The sequence below is a fragment of the Heliconius melpomene genome, chromosome 20 (genome assembly GCF_056956725.1).
Source record: "Heliconius melpomene rosina isolate 202511_hmr_F chromosome 20, ASM5695672v1, whole genome shotgun sequence".
Taxonomy (NCBI): Eukaryota; Metazoa; Arthropoda; class Insecta; order Lepidoptera; family Nymphalidae; genus Heliconius; species Heliconius melpomene.
The window spans coordinates 8352561-8376387 of record NC_140408.1 but is presented as its reverse complement, the minus strand read 5'-3'; the positions used below and the strand labels follow the sequence as shown (position 1 = coordinate 8376387).

The window sequence follows — 23827 nt, the reverse complement described above, 5'->3', positions numbered from 1 at the left end:
ACATTTTACCGAACAACGCTAGTAAATTAGTCACACTTTGTGCCCCTACACCACGACTGGTCTCCATACTTTACTAACACTATTTTTAGAAACGTATTTGATTTTAACGTACCGACATTAAAACGTTTCGTTTCACATTTTATATGTTTCCAAAAAGTATTTTTCTTTCCTAAGTGTAGAATAAGACTATAAAAAGGTTAAAAACATATATTTTTATTTAGGATTCTAACATAATTTTAGCACAACTCTAACACTCAGTGGAATAACTTATGATTGATAAAACCCTATGGACACGAGCAAAGTTTTGTTCGATATAATAGAGATATTTATTTTTGTAACAGACAGCATATGTCATAATTTCTTTATATATATATATATATAAATAAAACCAGCCAAATGTGAGTAGGACTCCCATAACAGGGGCTCCGTAGCAATTTCATTTTCGTATACCAACGGGAAGTACATAAAAGTTGACAAGCTTAATTTTATTTACGCATTTATTTTGTATGAAATAAACTACAATTATAAGTTTGTAATTATGTTTTTTTTTTCATGGGTAAGTTCGACTCGCACTTGGCTAGTTTGCATTAGACAACGTCGTTAAGAGACGACTAAACAACAACCGGTAATTGATTTAACATCACCATCGTGCTTAAGAGAATAAGGCTTTTTCTTTATTAATGTAGACAATGCATCGTTAGAATGGCAATCATAAAAAGAAATAGTATTTTTATAAACATATTGATTTATTTATTTTATTTTAACAACCATATTTAATCAAACCTTAATCAAATAATATGTTATTGTATAGATATTAGATAATAAATTATACTAAGAACATTGTATTTAATTCTGTGTTTCTGTCTATCTTTTCAAAAAAAAATACATTTTGTGTTGAATAAAAGTCCTCTTGATGTGCCTTTAGATATTTCTGTATGTCCCTTTTTTGTCATATTATAAATATATTATAATATTATCAAAATATCATATCAATTCTCATTTATTTACAAATAATTTATCATTTGCGATACATGTAAATGATAAAAACAAAAAAAACTAACAATGTGATAAAGAAGACGAGCACCTGCAAACAAAAATGTTTATTTGTGATATTGTACATTTGTTTATTTCAAAATATATATTTTGCTTATGATTTGCATAAAATAAATATTTATATAAATAATATACATTTAATTGATATCATTGTTTCGCAGTTAAGAATTGTATATACAGAGTGGAATTGTCAGTACCACTTTAAATGAAACCACAGTTTTAACTACTCTATAAAAGCCTAATATAAGTCAGAAAAAAAAAAATTCCCAAAAATGAAAAAGTATTTTTTTCAAACAAAATAAATAATAAAATTATCATTTTAAAATAAAACGCCATTTGTAAAGTATATCATAAACACGCACACACTTATCTGCCAAAGCGGCAACGTCACACACGTATGTGTGCTCACACGAAATACAGGTATGGATAAAAATCGTGAAATGAAAAAAAAATCCTATGTCCAAACTGTTGAGGTACCTGGATTAATTTATTTAGTTCTGGGTTTAAAATATTTTACCCTATATGCAGTTTCAGTAAAAGGAGCGCTGCCTCTTCCACCCTGTATAGATTGGTTCCGAATACGATTTAGGGCTTATTAAATTAAAAATAAAATAATAAAAACATATTAAAAGTATTATTTACAATACATACTTTGTTCTGCCATTGACGATTCTTTACGCACTGGCTGTAGGACATCGTTGTAAATGTCACGGAGTTGTAAAGGGGTACCCATAAATCAGGTAAAAGCCAAAATATGAAATCATCTATCGCCTTCCGGGTGCGATATGACGGGCGGGTAACTAAATCTCGCATCTGAAATAATATTTATAATGTTATCTATTATTATGTAAGCAATCATATCTTCTGGATATTAAGATGGTCTCGCAAGCCGCCCACAGGAACAGGGACAAGACCATTTCCGTAATTTGAAACGGAATTCAGCACCATAATAAACCCCCCCCCCCCTCCTCTCCGTGTCAAGAACCCCTTAAATAAAATTAAAATTACCTCAATATAATGATACATTGCCAGATCACTGATCGCGAAAGCATCTCTCCATCTTTTGCCCGAAAACTCTTCGAGGATACTTGGTATATCATCGTTGTGTTTATTAAATAATTCATTTAATATATAACAGTCCTCGAAGCCGGCGTTCATACCCTGTCCATAGAAGGGAACTATAGCATGTGCCGCATCGCCAATTAAAAGAGCTTTGTTGTGCACGTGATAAGGGCGACACTAAAATATTAATTAAAATTATTTATAAAGTATATTCGCGAGTACTGCATACATTTCTTATAATTAAATTCACGCTGTATCCCGCATACAGAGGGTTCCCTCCCTGTTATGCTATGTGCGGGATATAACGTGCAGCTAAAAAAAGGTATAAGAATTTATTCCACCTTAACAGACACTAATGTAGAAGGAGAAACTCCAAAGAAATCTTCTATCAGTTTCTTTTGACCGATCAAAGATATTGAATCGGGAAAATATTTTCGAAAGAAATCTAAAAGCTTCTCGTTTGTATTTATGTTTTTAAAATTATTAAAAGCCATAATAAGTGTGACGGTCCACGAACAATCTTGATTCGGGAGCGCGACCATCATGAATTTACCCCTTGGCCAAACATGCAGGTAGTTTGATGGCATCTGAAACTAATGAGATTTCTTTAATTAAAAATAAATCAGCTTCACGCTCTATCCCGCACAAAGCAAGATACGCAGAGGAAACCTACAAAAATATTAATAAAATTACATAAAATAATTTTATAAAACTAAAAGAAGTCTAAGTTGATGAACATATAATATTCAAGAACCAATTACATCAAAATATAATAACTTTGTATGCAATAATAAGTTAAATCGTCGTCAAAGTTATTACGATCAGAATAACTGATCGTAATAGCTAGTCCATGTGGTAATTGGCATAGTGCATCTATGTATTCTCTAGACCACTTATGTTTAACCATAACAAGGTCGTCATATATTAATAACAGTAACAGACCATAAAAATAGAAATGTTAATTACATTGAGTACCCACTTTACAATCAGCAAGACAGTCTTAGTTCGATGTTTGATCATGAAGCTATTGACCATGTTGTTACAAATATTTCTTATTATTTTCCATATTTCTGATAATATTGCAGTATCACCAAATTTTTATTCCAATCTATCTACAAGTAATACTCTACATGATATTTATGAAAATGCAGTAACCGACTGCATCGTGTCTACAAGCTACAAATACATTCCGTGTGGTACCCATTTTACATTAGTATCTTCTACTTACTTCATTGATGGTGTTAATAGCCTGCTAAGTTACAAAACCTGCTATACATTTCTATCCCGATCGTTTGAAACTAGAAAATGGAAGACTTGGACAGATGTCTACATATTTTATACAAAAAACTATGAGGAAATGTATATAAGCTTTACAACATTGTCCAAAGACGTCTTTTGGAATTCAAGAGCACTTTTTTTCGTAGTCGTTGATGATTTATATAAATCAGAATATTCTGAAGTTTTTAATATATTATTAAATCATAACATATTTAACGTTGTACTAATAACAAAATCAAATGGACATTTCACTGCGTACAAGTATGACGCGTTCGATGAAGGCAATTGCGGGCAATCAATAAATAAAATTGAAGAAATTAGTGAGTGTAATTTACATTCCATTAGATTGAACTACACTTACTTAGAAAATAAACTCCGAAATTGCACCATAACTGTAGCAGCATTTGAAGATATGCCAAACGTCATATTTCACTCAAAAAAAGTTGGTAAAAATCCTCCATGGAAAGAAATAGGATTAGAACAATATATAATAGATAACATAGCAGAAAAAGAAAATCTTACTATTAAATATATTTACGATTTGAGCCATGGAAACGGAGTAGTTTTGCACAATTTAACGGTAACAGGTGTACTGAGCTACTTACATAATAACACAGCTAGTGTGGTAATCGGTGGTTTTGCGTTAATAAAAAATCGTATTAAATTATTTGAATATATTTCTGGATATTGTACATATAATCTTTGTCTATTTACTCCAGCCTCGGTTGAAGAAACTTGGAAAAAAGTGTATCAAGAATTTGGTATCAGTACTTGGTTATTAATAGGTTTGACTTACATATTTGCAGCAGTCGTGATTACGGTGACTCGTCGGTTCTTGTTAGGAGACTAAGATAGAAAGAGAATTATTTTAAAAATATGGGGGTATCTATATGGTCAGACGGATATTGTATTGATTAAAACAAATAAAATGAAAAAAATAGTCATATTTTGGATTTGGTTCACATTTTTTATGACCAGTTTCTATAATTCAGCACTTTGTAGCTTATTGACGAGAAACGTTAAAGTAAATACAAAAATTGATACATCGTCATTATCTGCGCTGCCTTGGGAACTGCTGCCTTGCATAAGTAATGTTGCAAGAACTTTTTACCAATTTACGTTTAACGAAACATTCTCTGGAAATACAAACGCTAACTGTAAATTAAGCGAAGACGTATTAGACACGATAGCTAATAATGTTAAGTATTTTGGCTTGGATGCGGACTACACTTATCAAATGAGAAAGTGTAAATATATAGATGAAAATGGTAACTCCAAAATAAACAGTCGGCATTATCCAAATGATTTGATGCTTGCAATGTACACCACTCGAGGATTCCCTCTACACCATAAATTTCAAAAATATACCACTTTTCATTTCGAGTCAGGATTATTGCAGCGACAGCGTGCAAAAATATACCACCAGCTAGTAACTCCTAGCCATCATTACAAGGAAACGTTTAAAATATTACGTTTATCGGATTTTAGAATTCATTATGCGGTATTGATTATTGGGTATACTGTATCGTTAATCTTGTTTATTATTGAATTAAGTCTCAACAAGGTACTACAAACGTTCAACAATTACCAATAATAATTAAAATTCGTTTATTTGGATTTTATATTTTTGTTTAAAAGTACTTAATGGACATTTTAGTGCTTACTCCACCATCTTGAGAAGCTGGTATGCAAAGCTCCAAATAACCATGGTTTATGTACTGCTGGCTGAAGTCAAATAGTGGTTCTTCCATCATTTCTTTGCGGACTGTAGAGAAAGCTCCATCCGCTCCAATTATTAAATCGGCGTTTACTTGAACCGTCTCTTTTGAGTCTGTCCTGAAATTACATTTGCAATAATTTTAATCTTTTCATGCTCGCGGTCTTTGTAGATCAATAGGACTAGTATTCAACGTATGTAGCATAGCAGCATACCTTCGTATCAATTACACTTTCGCCCAAATTCAAAACTTAGTATGTTTAATGGTGGAACTCAAGAGAAATATGCCAGAGCAAGAAAATAAAAAATATATGTAGTAATTCCGTCCAGCTCACTGTATTTACCATAGAATTTGCATCATGGCAAATTCTATGGTAATTAATTATTACTTTAAGATTTAATAATATTAGCATAACAAAGACATTGTTTTTGCACGTTTGCTATAAATTCTAGTGTAGTACACAGAATTTTAGAGATTTGATACAGCTTCCTTAGTATTAGTATCAATAGCAAAGGTACTATTAGCATAAAAGTTTTCAGTTTCAAATTGTTTTTTACATTTTGTTTAACAAAACAGACATACATATATTTCAATTACTAACAAAATTGAAGAGACTAACATGATGGTAAAACCCAATGGACCCGAATAAACTTTTGGAACCATTGGAATTTAGATGGAGATTTGGAATTTATTCGTGTAACAGAGAGTATATATTGTAATTTTATATTGCTTCAAATAAAATTTATAATCTATAATATTTTATTTTTTATTGTAACGTAAGAAATAAGTAATGTTTCAACTTACTTAAGAAAAGTTAATGATCCATTTCGTAAATTCGATTGCACCAATTTATGGTTAAAATATCTTTCCACGTTGTCATAGTTCTCTGATTCTGCAAAAAATTTAGACGATTCTGATGTAAAGAATGAGACTATTATTACACTAAGCAAAAGCAATTTCATACTATCATTTTCCTTCGGCATCCAATCCAATCCAATCCAATCCAATTGAAAGTTCAATAAACATAACATTTTTTTTTGTATTATATCGCTTTATATAGAAGTTCCACGCATCTCATTGTATCTCGCACACAGCAGGTTAGGCAGAGAAAACTTAGTGGTAAGACACTCCATTTCTCATTTTCATTCATTTTTATTTCACTGCGTGTTGAGTGGCGGAACTCAACACAAAAGTAAGTTCCTATTCATAATATTTTATTACATTTGTCACCTGACTAAAGCGTTTTATCTAAATAATATGTATATTATTCATATGGTATGAAGAATAGAATAAAGAATAGAATCCGAAATGAGGAAATCCGGAGGAGAACTGGAGTTACCGACATAGCTCATAGAATTGGTAAGTTGAAGTGGCAATGGGCGGGGCATATTTTTAATAGAGCCGACGGCCGCTGAGGCAGACGTGTCTTAGAGTGGAGACCCCGTACAAAACGTCCGGTGGGACGACCCCCTGCTAGATGGACCGACGACCTAAAGAGGTTGGCGGGAAGCGGGTGGGTCCGAGGTCCGAAGAGCTGAGGATCGAGTGTGGTGGCGGGAGTTGGGGAAGGCCTATGCCCAACAGTGGACAATCAATGGCTGCCGACGATGACGATGATGATGTTGATGATGATATATGCGAATTGCAATTTAATATTAAATTAATAATCTGAGGGAATCAATAGAATACTCCTACTTAACTTTATTATAAGGGAATAAACTACAATAAATATTTACCTTTCAAAAGCACGCTGTTTAAATAATTTCTTCTCACGGAATAAACGCACTGAAAAATATACAACCTTGAAAAAAAAGTTAATCTTAATGTAGCGTATAAAACATTTGAAATCTAGATTTCTTAATATTTCTTTAACTTGTCAACAAAAAAAACATTTCCAGCGAGCTTTAGCTCGCATCTTAGTTTGTGTTAATTAAAAACTATATCCTAAGGCACTATAATTTACTCTTATAATTTAAATGAGCTGCGAGGGGTTCACGTGAGATTTTCTGTTGTGATCAGAAAGTGATCATAACGCTGAATCACCTTTCCTAAGGCTAACATATCCTCTTTAAGGTTTAACTGGGCCGCTGTGGTTCCATATTAGACTTTTGTTTTTTACATAAGCTGACTAACTTTTGAAACGACACTATAGCAATATCTCTTATAGATTAAACGAGTTATTTGGGTTTTAAATTAGATATTCACGACATCGACACATATGTATATTGTATATATCGATGCCTATATTTCGGCAAGGACGTATGTAAATGCAAAAATCGGAACAAGCTTATGCAATCATGTTATACTAATTATAATTAATGATGTATAATATAATCCTAAGCGGCGCTATTTATCTCTATCTCTATATATAATAAAATAGTATAAATATTCTGTCTGTACATTTAGTATTTTTGACTGAAATGGATAGAGGGATACTTAAAAACAATAATAGAAAGCAAAAATATTTTTTTCAATTTCTTGTCTGTCTGTCTGTCTGCAAAATCCTCCATTCGCGCAATTTTCATTATTATCGCGTATTAATTAATATATACATAGTGTGCGTATCTCCCATGTGTAACTTTGACCATAATATTGCCTATGGTTTTGCCATTTACGAAGCATTGCTTCTGAAATATGCTAGAAGTACAAGACAAATTAACTGATTGCCAAAAGTTTTTCTACCTAAAATTCAGGAGACGTTTAAAAAAAATTAAACCTTACTATAAATATAACCTTAATATAAATATGACCTTAATATAAGCTAAAATTTTACCTGATTCGTCCTAGAGTCGTAAGGTATAGCGTACGTTGAACCATCAGTGCGATGAATCATTCTCGCCCTCATAGGAATTCCATGTTCATTGACCATGTGGCCTTCAACCCCAATTCCTTTAAGTGCTATCCGCCCCCGCACTGATAAGAGTAAGTTTATAGAGCGTCCCCGAACAAGAGGGGTTTTTCTGATATCTGCAATACGTACACATCACTGGTTGCGCGAGGAAACGAAATATTTATTTAAATCTACATATTTCATTTCTTGGCTCTGGTGTTGAGGCAAAGCGCAGCGTTGGAATCCGCCACTCAAAGAAAGTGGGAAATGAGTAACTTAACACTTAACACAAGGTTCCCTCTGCCTACCATGCTGTGTGCGGGATACAGGGTGAAGCTGATTAATTTATTTTAATGACTAATTTATGTTAAAACTTATGCGGCTGCACCACGCCACGCCTCGAATTAGTCGTTTTGGGCCACAATTTCAAAATGTTAGATAACATTTTTAATATAATGTAAATGTATTAAATTTTTAAAATAAATTTAAAATTGATGAACTGGATTTTATACATAAAAACATGCCGAGCCATGTGCCTAATATCATGTTTACCTTCGCGATACTCGTAGAGGGACACGCGATGTCCTCTTTTGGCCAGATAAATTGCTTCTAATGATCCTACCTGAAATGTTATCGATAAGCAAAAATTTCCATTGAACATTAAGAATATATAAATATTCTAAAGGTTCAATGAAATTAACTAAAATTTAGTCAGCGTTGAACCTAGGTATTTTATAATTAAAATTTATAGATATATTGGAAAATGCTGAATTGTAATAATATGAAGAAAAATGTACCTATTAACATTTAACAATATTTTTTGTTATCAGCTTCACGCCGTATCCTGTACACGGCAGGGTAGCCAGAAGGAACCTAGTGTTAAGACATCCGTTCGCCATTTCCCGCCGAATTCCCTATTAAGTGGCGCCACGATTGACCTCTATACATTATTAATATAAAATATAACTTATTTTATTGCCTTTAACAGAAACTATATTTTATTCAAAAACCTATCCTAAAACATCTATTAAAAATATTTATTATAATTCAAAAATATAAATAAATAATCAATTTATTATTTAAAAATATAATATTATAAATAACAATGTGTATTTTTTAATAATTATTTATGAATATACTTACAAGCCCTCCCCCAACAACTGCTATATTTAATTTCCTTTTTCTATTGCCGTTTAGCACTTCCATTATAAATCTTTAATTAACAAAGAAATAGCAGTGTAATAAATATTCAGATCTGTTGAACCAAAACCGGTGGGACGGACCAGCGCTCGTGACACCAAAACTACAAATGAAGCTCAAACTAAGACGACCTAGACAACTAAGTCGTTTTTTTAGAATTCCGTACAATTAGACTTGTATAAATAATACAGCAGCCTTATATAACCTTAACGTTTTATTTCTTCAAAGATAACAGTGCCCGATTCAAACTAAATATTATAATTATGTTATTAGTATCTAACAAAAATGTATTGAAAACTTAAGTGCGAATAAAAAATATTAATTGATTGATGATTAATTGATTAAATATTTTACCATTCAACTTACATTATCTCGAAAATTCGGCGGAAAATGGCAAACAGGGTGTTTTAGAGTGTTGAGACACTTCGACAACCTAGTGAGGTTCCCTCTGCTTACTAAAAAAATGAAACTAAAGAAATGGTAAAGCCATTAATATGCTTTATAAAAGAATCTGCATAAAGAAATATGCTACGTTTAATTTCATTAAATCAACTATAATAATAATAATTAGCCCGCAGGGCAACTCGTGGCAAGCTGTTGGGGAGTGGCGACCATACCATACCATTTCAAATATTACCATAGAAGGGTTTCTATCATCAGCAAATCTAAGGTGGCTTATGTAAGAAGATAAAAGGGTAGGCGGCGGGAACCTGGGATCCTAATGTTAAGACCCGTTGCCATTAAGACACTTCCGTTTCCCACTTTCCGCCGAATTCTGAAGGCATTGCGGGTTGAGTAACGGAATTCAGCGACGTGCTTTAACTCGGTATTAGAGCGAGAAAATAAAAATACTAAATATGTCGTTTTTTCGAGTTTGAACCCACATTTCGCACATTTGTGTGCCTGTAATTATCATTCAAGGTTAGTTGTCCTGAAATAAATAACACCTCAGATTACAGAAAGCCAACCAATTAGTTTTTACGTTTGACCAGTAGTACCAGAAATTAGTGTAAGAGTACAAACAAAGAAGACAAACTGACGGAAGGATTAACAGACAAAATTATAAACTATATAATTTTCATAATATTTAGGGTTATCATAGTTCTTAAGAGAAGAAGGTTTGTCTTTCTTCATTAATGTAGAAAATGCATCGTTAGAATGCCAATCATAAAAAGAAACAGTATTTTTATAAACATATTGATTTATTTATTTTATTTTAACAACCATATTTAATCAGACCTTAATCAAATAATATTTTATTGTATAGATATTAGAAAATAAATTATACTAAAAACATTGTATTTATTTCTGTAATTAACTTTTCAGAAAAAAAAATACATTTTGTGTTCAATAAAAGTCCTCTTGATGTGTCTTTAGATATTTCTGAATGTCAAATATATTATAATATTGATAATATAAATATCATATCAATTCTCATTTATTTACAAATAAGTTATCATTTGCGATACATGTAAATGATAAAAACAATAAAAACTAACAATGTGGTAAAGAAGACGAGCACCTGCAAACAAAAATGTTTATTTGTGATATTGTACATTTGTTTGTTTCAAAATATATATTTTGTTTATGATATGGATAAAATAGATATTTATATAAATAATATACATTTGATTGACTATTGATTGTTTTGCAGTTAAGAATTGTATATACAGGGTGGAAGAGGCAGCGCTCCTTTTACTGAAAAAAACTTTTTACTAAAATATTTCAAACCCAAAGTTAAAGAAATTAATCAAGGTACCTCAACAGTTTGGACGTATGATTTTTTTTCATTTCACGATTTTTATCCATACATGTATTTCGTGTGATGCACACATACGCGTGCGACGTTGCCGCTTTGTCAGGTAAGTGTGTGCGTGTTTATGTTATACTTTACAAATGGTGTTTCATTTTAAAACGACAATTTCATTATTTACTTAGTTTAAAAAAATAACTTTTTTACTACTACTAACATTTTTTTTTCAGAATTTTATATTATATTAAGCTTTTATAGAGTACTTGAAACTGTGGTTTCATTTTAAGTGGTGCTGAAATTCCACCCTGTATACATTCTGAATTCGATTTAGGGCTTATTAAATTAAAAATAAAATAATAAAAACATATTAAAAATATTATTTACAATACATACTTTGTTCTGCCATTGACGATTCTTTACGCACTGGCTGTAGGACATCGTTGTAAATGTCACGGAGTTGTAAAGGGGTACCCATAAATCAGGTAAAAGCCAAAATATGAAATCATCTATCGCCTTCCGGGTGCGATATGACGGGCGGGTAACTAAATCTCGCATCTGAAATAATATTTATAATGTTTTCTATTATTATGTAAGCAAACATATCTTCTGGATATTAAAAGGTCTCGGAAGCTGCCCACAGGAGTAAGTAGAGTAAGCCTAGAGACAAGACACTCCGCTTCCCTCCTTTGAAACTGAACTCAACCCCGCACTTAAATAAAATTAAAATTACCTCAATATAATTATACATTGCCAGATCACTGATCGCAAAAGCATCTCTCCATCTTTTGCCCGAAAATTCTTCGAGGATGCTTGGTATATCATCGTTGTGTTTATTAAATAATTCATTTAATAGATAACAGTCCTCGAAGCCGGCGTTCATACCCTGTCCATAGAAGGGAACTACAGCATGTGCCGCATCGCCAATTATAAGAGCTTTGTTGTGCACGTGATAAGGGCGACACTAAAATATTTATTAAAAATATCAATATTTGCGAGTACTGCATACAAAATAACAAAATTATAAAAAAATTAAATCAGCTTCACGATGTTTCCCGTATACAGCAAGGTAGGCAGAGGAAACCTAGTGTTAGGACAATCCGTTCCGTACTTTCCGCCGAATTTTTCAAGACATGGCGGAACACCACACAGGGCTTATTGCCTTAGTGCGAAAGCGTAGAAATGAAAATAATAAAAAACAATAATTCATTGCTTCGCGCGGGAATCGAACCCACAATCAACGCGTTACAGTCACACCCTTGTCCCCTGCGCCACGACGACCTCTTATAATATTGGTAAAAGCTTTCTTATGATATTTGTAAAAATTGTTTTACTAGTATTAAAAAACAATGTAATTCAATTATTTTGCCAGAAAATCTTAATTTAGCTTTAAATTAAGTCAGGCATAAATAATAAAAAAAAAGATATACGTGTGTATTCTACCTTAACAGCCACTAATGCAGAAGGAGACCCTCCAAAGAAATCCTCTATCAGTTTCTTTTGACCGATCAACGTTATTGAATCAGGAAAATATTTTTGAAAGAAATCTAAAAGCTTCTCGTCTGTATTTATATTTTTAAAATTATTAAAAGGCATAAAAAGTGTGACGGTCCACGAACAATCTTGATTCGGGAGAGCGATCATCATGAAGTTACCCCTTGGCCAAACATGCAGGTAGTTTGGTGGTATCTGAAACTAATGAGATTTTTCTAAATTAAAAATAAATCAGCTTCACGCACAAAGCAGGATACGCAAAGGAAACTTAGTATTAAGACACTACGTTCCATGGGACATTGCGTGTTGAGTGGCGAAACTCTTCGCCGCACTTTTGCCTCAACACCAGAGCGATAAAAATGTAAATATAATTTTAAATCTCCTCGAGTGGGGATCGACCCCACAACCCACGACTGGCCTCAATTTATTTTTTATTTTAATTATAAATAAAAATAAAATGACATAAACTAATTTTATTAAAATAAATGGAGTCTAAGATAAGGAATATATAATATTCAAGAACCAATTACATCAAAAGATAAAAACTTTGTATGCAACTAATATTCTGATTGTAATAACTAGTACATATAGTAATTGGCATAGTGTAACTATATATTCGCTAGAACACGTATGTATAATCATAACAAGGTCGTCATATATTAATAACAGTAACAGACCATAAAAATAGAAATACTAATAACTTTGAGTACCCACTTTACAATCAGCAAGACAGTCTTAGTTTGATGTTTGGTCATGAAGCTATTGACCATGTTATTACAAATATTTTTTATTATTTTCCATACGTCTAATAATATTGCAGTATCACAAAATTGGAATTCGGACCTGTCTACAAATAATATTCTACATGATATTTATGAAAATGCAGTAATCGAGTGTATCGTGTCTACAAGCTACAAATACATTCCGTGTGGTACCCATTTTACATTAGTATCTTCTACTTACTTCATTGATGGTGTTAATAGCCTTCTAAGTTACAGAAGCTGCTATACATTTCTATCCCGATCGTTTGAAACTAGAAAATGGAAGACATGGACAGATGTCTACATATTTTATACAAAAAACTATCAGGAAATGTATATAAGTTTTACAACATTGTCCAAGGATGTCTTTTGGAATTCAAGAGCAGTATTTTTCGTAGTCGTTGATGATTTATATAAATCAGAATTTTCAGAAGTTTTTAATATATTATTAAATCATAACATATTTAACGTTTTACTAATAACAAAATCAAATGGGCATTTCACAGCGTACAAGTATCACGCGTTCGATGAAGGCAAGTGCGGGCAATCAATAAATAAAATTGAAGAAATTAGTGACTGTAGAAATTTACATTCCATTAGATTGAACTACACTTACTTAGAAAATAAACTCCGAAATTGCACCATAACTGTAGCAGCATTTGAAGATATGCCAAACGTCATATTTCAATCAAAAAAAGTTGGTAAAATTCCTCAATGGACAGAAAAAGGATTAGAACAATATATAATCGATAACATAGCACAAAAAGAAAATCTTACGATTAAATATATTTACGATTTGGGCCTTGGAAACGGGGTCATTTTTTACAATTTTACGGTAACAGGTGTACTGAGCTACTTACATAACAACACAGCTAGTGTGGTAATCGGTGGTTTTGCGTTAATAAAAAATCGTATTAAATTATTTGAATATATTTCTGGATATTGTACATATAATCTTTGTCTATTTACTCCAGCCTCGGTTGAAGAAACTTGGAAAAAAGTGTATCAAGAATTTGGTATCAGTACTTGGTTATTAATAGGTTTGTCTTACATATTTGCAGCAGTCGTGATTACGCTGAGTCGCCGGTTCTTGTTAGGAGACGAAGATAGAAAAATCATTATTTTGAAAATATGGGGCTATCTATATGGTCAGACGGATATTGTATTGATTAAAACAAATAAAATGAAAAAAATTGTAATATTTTGGATTTGGTTCACATTTTTTATGACCAGTTTCTATAATTCAGCACTTAGTAACTTATTGACGAGAACCGTTAAAGTAAATACAAAAATTGACACAACGTCATTATCTGCACTGCCTTGGGAACCTTGCATAAGTGATGCTACAAGAACTTTTTACAAATTTACGTTTAACGAAACATTCCCTGGAAATACAAACGCGAACTGTAAATTAAGCGAAGACGTATTAGAAACGATAGCTAATAATGTTAAGTATTTTGGCTTGGATGCGGACTACACCTATCAAATGAGAAAGTCTAAATATGTAGATGAAAATGGTAACTCTAAAATAAATAGTTGGCATTATCCAAATGATTTAATGCATGCAATGTACACCACTCGAGGATTCCCTCTACATCATAAATTTCAAAAATATACCACTTTTCATTTCGAGTCAGGATTATTGCAGCGACAGCGTGCAAAAATTTACCACCAGCTTGTGACTCCTAGCCATCATTACAAAGAAACGTTTAAAATATTACGTTTAGCAGATTTTAGAATTCATTATGCGGTATTAATTATTGGGTATACTGTATCGTTAATCTCGTTTATTATTGAATTAAGTCTCAACAAGGTATATTATATATATTCAACAATTAATCATTAAAATTAATTTACTGGGATTTTATATTTTTGTTTAAAAGTACTTAATTGACATTTTAGTGCTTACTCCACCATCTTGGGAAGCTGGTATACAAAGTTCCAAATAACCATGTTCTATGTACTGCTGGCTGAAGTCAAACAGTGGTTGTTTCATCATTTCTTTGCGGACTGCAGAGAAAGCTCCATCCGCTCCAATTATTAAATCTGCGTTTACTTGAACCGTCTCTTTTGAGTCTGTCCTGAAATTATATTTGCAATCATTTTAATTTTTTTATGCTCGCTGTCTTTGTAGATCAACGTAGCGGCGTATTCTGTCGTATCAATTACACATTCGTCCAAATTCAAGACTTAGTATGTTGACTGGTGGAACTCAATAGAAATATACCGGAGCAAGAAAATAAACAATATATATAATAATTTCGTCTAACTCACGGTATTTACCATAGAATTTGCATCATGATTTAATTAATACTTTAAGATTTAATAATACTAACATAACAAAGACACTGCTTTGCACGTTTGCTACAGTTTCTAATATAGTAACACAAAATTTTAGAGACTTAACACAGCTTCCTTAGTATTAGTATCGATAGCATATAAGGTACTATTAGAATAAAAGCGGTTTGAAATTGTATTCTACATTATGTTTAACAAAACAGACAAACATATATTTCAATAACTAACAAAATTTTACCGCGACTCTAGCGCTCAGAAGCCTAACATGATTGATAAAACCCAATGGACCCGAATAAACTTTTGGAACCATTTATTCGTGTAACAGAGATTATATATTGTTATTTTATATTGCTTCAAATAAAATTTATAATCTATAATATTTTATTTATTATTGTAGCATAAGAAATAGGTAATGTTCCAACTTACTTAAGAAATGTTAATGATCCATTTCGTAAATTAGATTGCACCAATTTATGGTTAAAATATCTTTCCACGTTGTCATAGTTCTCTGATTCTGCAAAAAATGTAGAAGATTCTGATATAAAGAACTAGACAATTGTTACACCAAGCAAAAGCAATTTCATAATATGATTTTTCTTCGGCATCCAATATAAGGAAACTCCAATAAACATCACATTAAATTTTTGTTTTCGTATTATATTGCTTTATATAAAAGTTCCACGCATTCTATTGTATCTCGCACACAGAAGAGTAGGCAGAGGAAATCTGGTGTTAAGACTGTGTTGTTAAGTGTTACTCCGTTTCCTATTTACATTTCATTGCGTGTTGAGTAGCGGATCTCACCGCCACGTTTTGACAGACACCACCAGAGCGAAAAAATTAAAATATAAAATATTTCATTTCATCCAGTGGGAATGGAACCATACTCGCAATGCCACCAGAATTCGGTGAAAAGTAGTGAGCAGAGTGTCTTAACACTAGGCACCTTTTGCCAACACCGCTACATGCAGGATACAGCGTGAAGCTGAGAAAAAGAAAAATAAGCACCTACTCATAATATTTTATTACATTTGACACTTGACTAAAGCGTCTTGTCTAAATAATTTGTAGGTATATTAGTCATATACTATGATATACAGGGTGGAAGAGGCAGCGCTCCTTTTACTGAACCTGCATATAGAGTAAAATATTTAAAACCCAAAACTAAAGAAATTAATCAAGGTACCTCAACAGTTTTGACGTAGGATTTTTTTTATTTCGAGATTTTTATCCAACCTGTATTTTGTGTGACGCACACACACGTATGCGACGTTGCCGCTTTGACAAGTAAGTGTGTGCGTGTTTATGTTATACTTTACAAATGGCATTTAATTTTAAAACGATAATTTTATTATTTATTTTGTTTGAAAAAAGAACTTTTTCATTTTTGGGAATAATTTTTTTTCTGAAAAAAATAATTCCCAAAAATACTACTTCTATAGAGTAGTTAAAACTGTGGTTTCATTTAAAGTGGTGCTGACAATTCCACCCTGTATATTGCAATTTAATATTAAATGAATAATCTTAGAGAATTAATAGAATACTCCTAGTTAGCTCTATTATAAGGGAATAAACTACAATAAATATTTACCTTTCAAAAGCACGCTGTTTAAATAATTTCTTCCCACGGAATAAATACACTGAAAAATATACAAACTTAAAAAAATATGATCTATCAAATAAATTAAGTAAGTTAATCGTAATGTATTGTAATGAAACATTTAAAATCTAAATTTTTCAATATTTCTTTAACTATTTCCAGCGAGTTTTAGCTCGCATCTTAGTTTGGGTTAATTTTTTTTTTTATCCTAAGTCACTATCATTATCTCTTAATACTTTAAATGAGCTGCTAGGAATTGTGTGTTGTCATTAGAAAATTACATAAGCTGACTAACTTTTGAAACGACACTACAGCAATATCTCTTATAGATTAGACGAGCTATTAGGGTTTTAAATTAGATATTCAGGACATCGACGCATGTGTATATTGTATATATCGATCGTTATTTTGCCAAGGACGTATGTAAATGGAACAATGGGAAAAAGCTTATGCAATCATGTTATACTGATTATAATAAATGATGATTATATGCGGTTAAGCGGCGCTATTTATTATTACTAGAGAACCAATTGAGGTGCATAATTACCATAGCAAATTGTCACTTTATAAACATAAAAGTAAATATTGTAAAATGTATGTATTTTATAAGCATTGTTATTGAAAAATATTAGCGTTCTGGACTTCCCCTACATATAAACTGTAAATGTGCCAAATTTCATACTCCTCCATCAGTGCATTTTTTGTAAAAACAGGTTAAATTTTTTTGTTTCACATATTAATATATAGATAATATGTGTATTTCCCATATGTAACGTTGGCCATAATATTGTCTATTTTTTCGCCATCTAGGAAGCATTGCTTTTGAAATGTGCTAGACAAATTTACTGATTGCTAGTTATTTTTCTGACTAAAATTTAGGAGACGTTTACAAAAAAATCAAACCTTAATATATAACTTCAATCTAAAATTTCACCTGATTCGTCCTAGAGTCGTAAGGTATAGCGTACGTTGAACCATCAGGGCGATGAATCATTCTTGCCCTCATAGGAATTCCATGTTCGTTGACCATGTGGTCTTCAACCCCAACACCTTGAAGTGCTTTCCGCCCGCGCACAGATAAGGCTAAGTTTATAGAGCGTCCCCGAACAAGAGGAGTATATCTGATATCTGCAATACATACACATCAGACGAAATTGAATATTTATTTAAATTTACATATTTCATTTCTTGGCTACGGTGTCGAGGCAAAGCGCGGCGTTGAAATCCGCCAATCAAGACGGAATGCCTCCAGAATTCGGCGAAAAGTAGGGAATGGAGTGTCTTAACACTAGGTTTCCTGTCTACTCTGCTTTGTGCGGGATACAGCGTGAAGCTGAAAAAAACACTACAATTCATGTGTATTTTTTTAACACTCTGTATAAGCACCAATCTACACAAGTATACATTTATTATGTAAGCATGTAGGTACAGGTACGTGGTTATTATATCAATATGATTATTAAATAATAATATCGAAATCTTAATTGTTAGAGTTCCGTACCGCAAAAGGAAAAAACAGGAACAATTTGTTGTCCGTCTGTCCGTCGGTCAAGATTATTTATCTCTAGCAAACTAATCTTATCTTTTTTTATGTAGACATATTAACATAGATTAGTAATTGAAATAAATAAATAAATAAATCAGCTTCACGCTGTATCCCGCATACAGCAGGATAGGCAGAGGGAACCTAGTGTTAAGACACTCCGTCCCCCACTTTCTGCCGGATTCTGAAAGCATTGCGTGTTGAGTGGCGGAACTCAACGCCGCTGTTTGCCTCGACACCAGATCGAAGAAATGAAAATATAAATGTAAATAAATATTTTATTTCCTCGAGTGGGAATCGAACTCACAATCGTCGCGATACAGTCAAACCCTCGTACCGCTGCGCGACGACGTCCTCGTATTATTAATACAATTTTGGGCCACAATTTCAAAATGTTACATAATATTATTAATATAATGTAAATATATTACATATTTTAAATTAATTTAATATTGATGAACCGGATTTTTTACATAATAAAACGATGAGCCACGTGCCTAATGTCAAGTTTACCTTCGCGATACTCGTAGAGGGACACGCGATGTCCTCTTTTGGCCAGATAAATTGCTTCTAATGATCCTACCTGAAATGTTATCGATAAATAAGAAATTTTCATCGAAACTTAAGAATATATTATAATATCTTTGCAATAAATATTGCTGTGTTATCAAATTAATATGATATTAACAAAATTTTGAAGTATACAGGTAAATGTTGAAATGTTATTACATTGAAGAGAAGTTGTAGCTATTATATAGTAGGTATTAAAGTTTTTGTTTTAGTGAAACATTCTCATTAACTCTAGATGAGTTTTTGCTCTAACTCTTGCTTTATCATGAATGTAACGTAGTATAGGAGGCGTTACTCACTTTCTGCCCAATTTTCGAGATAATTCGTGTTGACTTTCACAACATTGCGTTTGCCTTGATACTAGAGCGAACAAATGAAAATATAAATTTTAAATTAATATTTCATTCCCTCGAATGGGGATCGAACCCACAACCAGTCGGTTTACAGTCACACTTTGTGCCACTGCGCCAAAAAGCGCTCAAATTTTCAAAAAATAGACTTAAAAAATATTGTAGGAAATTCCAGTTTGGATCTTCTTACCTTTTATACCAATGAATATTAAGTAGGTACATCTTATGTTATATTTTATTAATTTATTATTACTATTATTATTGAGTTATTTGTACTATAAATGGTAATTATAATCAATTATAAATTACTAAAAACCAACAAACACTCTAGATTTTGCTTGTAACTTGTTGTTTAAATAGTATTATGTATATTTACTATTAAAAAACAATACATAATATTTAAAAATCTTTAAAATAATAATATTATTATCATAATATTTTTTTTCCTAATATAGAATTCCAAGTCACATATAAATTCATATTTATTATATTACACTGTTTAGATAATATTAAGAACGTTATTCATAATAAAGTTCATAAACTCTTGCATCAATATGTGTATATATTATTAATATAAAATATAATTCATTTTACTGCCTTCAACAGAAACTATTATTTCATTTTAATACCAATAATCATTTTGTGCTAATATTATTATTGTATCTACAAGAGAAAGATTACTCATTGGATTCAAAAACCTTAAAACCTATCCTAAAACATCTATTAAAAACGTTTATTATAATCATTCAATTTTTTTTTATAATTATTTATAAACATACTTACAAGCCCTCCCCCAACAACTGCAATATTTAATTTCCTTTTTCTATTGCCGTTTAGCACTTCCATTATAAATCTTTAATTAACAAAGAAATAGAAGTGTAATAAATTCAGTTCTGTTGAACCAAAACCGGTGGGACCAGCGCTCGAGACACCACTACTGCAAATGATGATCAAACTAAGACGAGCTCGACAATTAAGTTGTTTCTTTTGGGATTCCGTACAATAAGTTTTTTTTTTTTTTAAAGAAACCACTGCTTAATACAAATAAATATTATACCTATTTATATCAGTAGTAAATGAAAATGTATTCAAAAATTAAGAAAGGAAAGTGCGAAAAAAAATATAAGTTGATTAATAATTTTAATAAAGCAGCGTTTAGGTTTCGTCATGCAACGTCCCGAAAATTCGACGGAAAATTACAAACAGAGACACTTCGACAACCCAGTGAGGTTTCCTCTGCTTACTCTGCTACAAGCAGGATTCAATTTATTACTAAAAAACATTTTTTCTTTATTCAATATACCTCCATATTTTTAAACGAGTTTTGATAAATAAAATATATAGTGATATACGAGTATATATATAGTGATATTAAATAAATTGATCCAAAGAAAGTTTGATTAACTTGTAAAATATTCTGTTATGTTCTGTTATTGTGTAGAAGTAATTTTATTTTATTTAAATTTTAACTATCAAAAATATTCTTGTTGTTCTCATTTCTGTGTAATTCGAAACTTACGAAGGTATACATTTTATCAATAGACAAATGATACTGTGGTAGCCATATTATGTTACTCAACGCTAGCTGCTGACTAATCCACTTAAACAATAATACTGCGTAGCTCAAAAAAAATTTCCTTACTTCCAACAAATCAATGAAATCAAAACTATTTTTTTTCATCATTTTTTAGATCAAGTAATTTAAATATATATCCAATTTCGAGTTCTAGGTTTCTGCATACATTTTTTAGACATTTTTTATGCATACAAAATAAATAATTTTGAGCATCCTCTCGCTTTATGGGACAAGCAATGAAAATACTTTTAACGTTGAACCGGTCTTTACACTGTATTTTGTTTAACCATTTTTTTTAAGTTAACTAAAGGTTTTCGTTAATTATGTTGTGATTACATACTTAAACAAGCGGCCTCGCCGCGGCTACGCCCGCTTACGCTTAACGAATATTTTTAATAAATTTAATGTTATTTAAGTGGAATTAGGAAAAAATTAATAAATATTTTAGAAAGGCTATCTATACTATTTATTATGCATTAAACAAATCAATTTTGTTTTACAAAAATGTTTCATTATTTCATATCTATCTATGTAGGCGGTAAGTCTATCCACGAATGTCCAATAACACGATTATTTTAAAATCACAGACAGACACTTTTATTTTATATATATATATATATATATATATATATATATATATATATATATATATATTAATTAATTAGCCTAATTTAACCACATTTATAGAATTTTGTGGGACTTGTGGCACAACTAACGAGTAACTTAGTATAATATGTTTTTTTGTAATTAAACAACTTGTTGTTTATCCTATCCTATATCTTATAAAACAAAGTCGCTTTTTGTGTCTGTCTGAACTTTCTAACTCTTCTTCTTCTAAACCACCCAACGGATTTTGATTCGGTTTTCACCATTAGGTCGAGTATTTCTCAGGGAAGGTTTATATATAGTTTATTATTTGTACATTCTTATGTAAGTTAACATAAATAAGATAAATGTATATAAAGTCCTACCCGTTGATACACTTTCGCGAATGCGCTGCTTTAATGGTAAGTACTACATGAAAATAATGTACTGGAGTATTGTTCCTCTTAATAAAATCTATAAAAAAGTCCACGAGAGCATATTCGTATCTTTTAATAATAACATGTAGTGATCATTTTTCTGTCTAAAAATTGTAATTTCAATATATTTTTTATTGTGAGGGATATTTTTCCATAATGGTATTAATCCTTATCCTTTAAAATACTTTATTAATTTTTTACGTTAAACGAAGATAAAATTAGCTTTTTACAATATTTCGAAATTGCGAATAGTTTTACAGAAAAACGCATTTAATTGTTGACACATCCCGCCGTTGACACATCAGCTGTATGTTACTCAAGTTTCACTTATCCCTTACTCTCAGCATATAAATAAGTATATTAGTTACGTTAGCCATTTAATGTAGACCAAAGCTGTCTTTTACTGTTTTTCATTTTAATAAGTACTTTAGAAGTTGTTACAATATCAAAAAATCCTTGCTGCGAAACGGCTCGCCACTTGCCATGCGTCCGCCGGGCCCGCCTACCTTACACGCATCGGTGGTTCAGTGGTAGAATGCTCGCCTGCCACGTGCCCGGGTCGCCACCCGGGTTCGATTCCCGGTCGATGCATTCTATTTAATTTTCCTCACAGGCAGCCACGTAGTGCTTGCTTTTCATCAGGGACAGAATACCCTCTTTAGCATTAACCACAAGCTCGAAAAAAAAACTCGCCTGCCTCTATAGCAACGAAAATTTAGATGCGTTTGCACGTATTGGATAATTGAAGTTGAATGTATTATTTCAGCGCGATATATTTGGTTTCATATTTTTTGTAGTAGTTATTAGTAGGTAGGTTTTTGTTTATAATTTCTTCCGTTTAAAAATAGTCATTTAACTATCTAAAAATAGTCCTTTAAATATATTTTAATAAGTACTTGAAAAGATTAGTAGCATAGATTTAAAATTACGGTACCTACTAAAAAATCCTTGCTGTGTAAAACAATTGGAAAATCCTTATTGAAACTACGAAAATGCGGGTTTTATTAGGGTTTAATTAATTTTCACATTATCTTAAGTGCTTTGCAAACATACACTATATGAATAACCCAGTAGTAAAAGCGGGCGAAGCCGCAAGAGGGTCGCTAGTAGATTATAAATACATTTCTGTAAACAACATTAACATAATTATTAATTTAATTCCTGTTCTTTTTAACCAGATTTTTAAATAATTTTTCTTATCGTAAGCATGTTCGGCAGTTTTTTAAATTGTATATAGAGAATTTTGTATCCTCTTCGATAGATTATAATTATTATATCACGAAAATCTACGTCACACTTCATCTCGCCAGTTTTCAGACCTGGGAATTAAAGAATTTGAATACATCAAGATGAATTAGAATCGAATACGTCACTGGTTTACATCGCAATGACGCAACAATGACGTCAACTTCACGCTTTAACACGCATATAGAAGGATACGCGCAGGATAGGCAGGGAGAACCTAGAGGACAGACACTATTCTCCACTTTTGACGTGATATCCTAATTTGTTGAAGTCTGTAAAAAATCCAAAAGACGCATGTTGAAATCTTGTTTCATATTTTTAGGGTTTTATGCCTAATAAGGTAAAAACGGAACCCTTATAGGACAGTCTGTCAAGGCCATTTATCTCGATATCGTGTGGAGGTATCAAGCTAATTGAAGCTATTCAGGTCTAGTCCAGGTCTCTCCAAGCGCAGAAAATATGAAGCTTCTTAGTCAG

At 31.7% G+C, this 23827-nt stretch overlaps 3 protein-coding genes and 1 pseudogene across 3 annotated transcripts; 2 read left to right on the top strand and 2 right to left on the bottom strand.

The window, feature by feature from the left end:
• Positions 1-986: 986 nt before the first annotated feature.
• LOC146527832 (kynurenine 3-monooxygenase-like) lies at positions 987-10236 on the bottom strand. The gene is made up of 10 exons (XM_085204159.1): positions 9085-10236; positions 8494-8563; positions 7885-8078; positions 6848-6896; positions 5916-6003; positions 5058-5229; positions 2457-2708; positions 2062-2292; positions 1705-1866; positions 987-1084 (listed from the first exon to the last, which is right to left on the bottom strand). The coding sequence occupies exons 1-10, from the start codon at positions 9145-9147 to the stop codon at positions 1019-1021; spliced, it is 1347 nt and encodes a 448-aa protein (XP_085060285.1). The 5' UTR covers positions 9148-10236; the 3' UTR covers positions 987-1018.
• LOC146527833 (uncharacterized) lies at positions 3134-4987 on the top strand (annotated as a pseudogene).
• An 88-nt stretch (positions 10237-10324) lies between the features above and the next one.
• LOC146527830 (kynurenine 3-monooxygenase-like) lies at positions 10325-20462 on the bottom strand. The gene is made up of 10 exons (XM_085204158.1): positions 20291-20462; positions 19101-19170; positions 17979-18172; positions 17036-17084; positions 15871-15958; positions 15056-15227; positions 12335-12586; positions 11625-11855; positions 11288-11449; positions 10325-10663 (listed from the first exon to the last, which is right to left on the bottom strand). The coding sequence occupies exons 1-10, from the start codon at positions 20351-20353 to the stop codon at positions 10598-10600; spliced, it is 1347 nt and encodes a 448-aa protein (XP_085060284.1). The 5' UTR covers positions 20354-20462; the 3' UTR covers positions 10325-10597.
• LOC146527831 (uncharacterized) lies at positions 13139-14992 on the top strand. Its single transcript, XM_085204156.1, has one exon. The coding sequence runs from the start codon at positions 13139-13141 to the stop codon at positions 14990-14992; it is 1854 nt and encodes a 617-aa protein (XP_085060282.1).
• Positions 20463-23827: the final 3365 nt, after the last annotated feature.

Coding starts and splice junctions, on each gene's coding strand:
- LOC146527832 (XM_085204159.1), bottom strand. CDS start 9,147: ATGGAAGTGCTAAACGGCAATAGAAAAAGGAAATTAAATATAGCAGTT. Junction 8,079..8,493: donor CCTCTACGAGTATCGCGAAG/GTAAACATGATA, acceptor TACGTATTGCAG/ATATCAGAAAAACCCCTCTT. Junction 2,709..5,057: donor CAGCTTCTCAAGATGGTGGA/GTAAGCACTAAA, acceptor AAATCTCATTAG/TTTCAGATGCCATCAAACTA.
- LOC146527831 (XM_085204156.1), top strand. CDS start 13,139: ATGAAGCTATTGACCATGTTATTACAAATATTTTTTATTATTTTCCAT.
- LOC146527830 (XM_085204158.1), bottom strand. CDS start 20,353: ATGGAAGTGCTAAACGGCAATAGAAAAAGGAAATTAAATATTGCAGTT. Junction 19,171..20,290: donor CAGTTGTTGGGGGAGGGCTT/GTAAGTATGTTT, acceptor ATAACATTTCAG/GTAGGATCATTAGAAGCAAT. Junction 11,450..11,624: donor CAATGTATAATTATATTGAG/GTAATTTTAATT, acceptor ATATTATTTCAG/ATGCGAGATTTAGTTACCCG.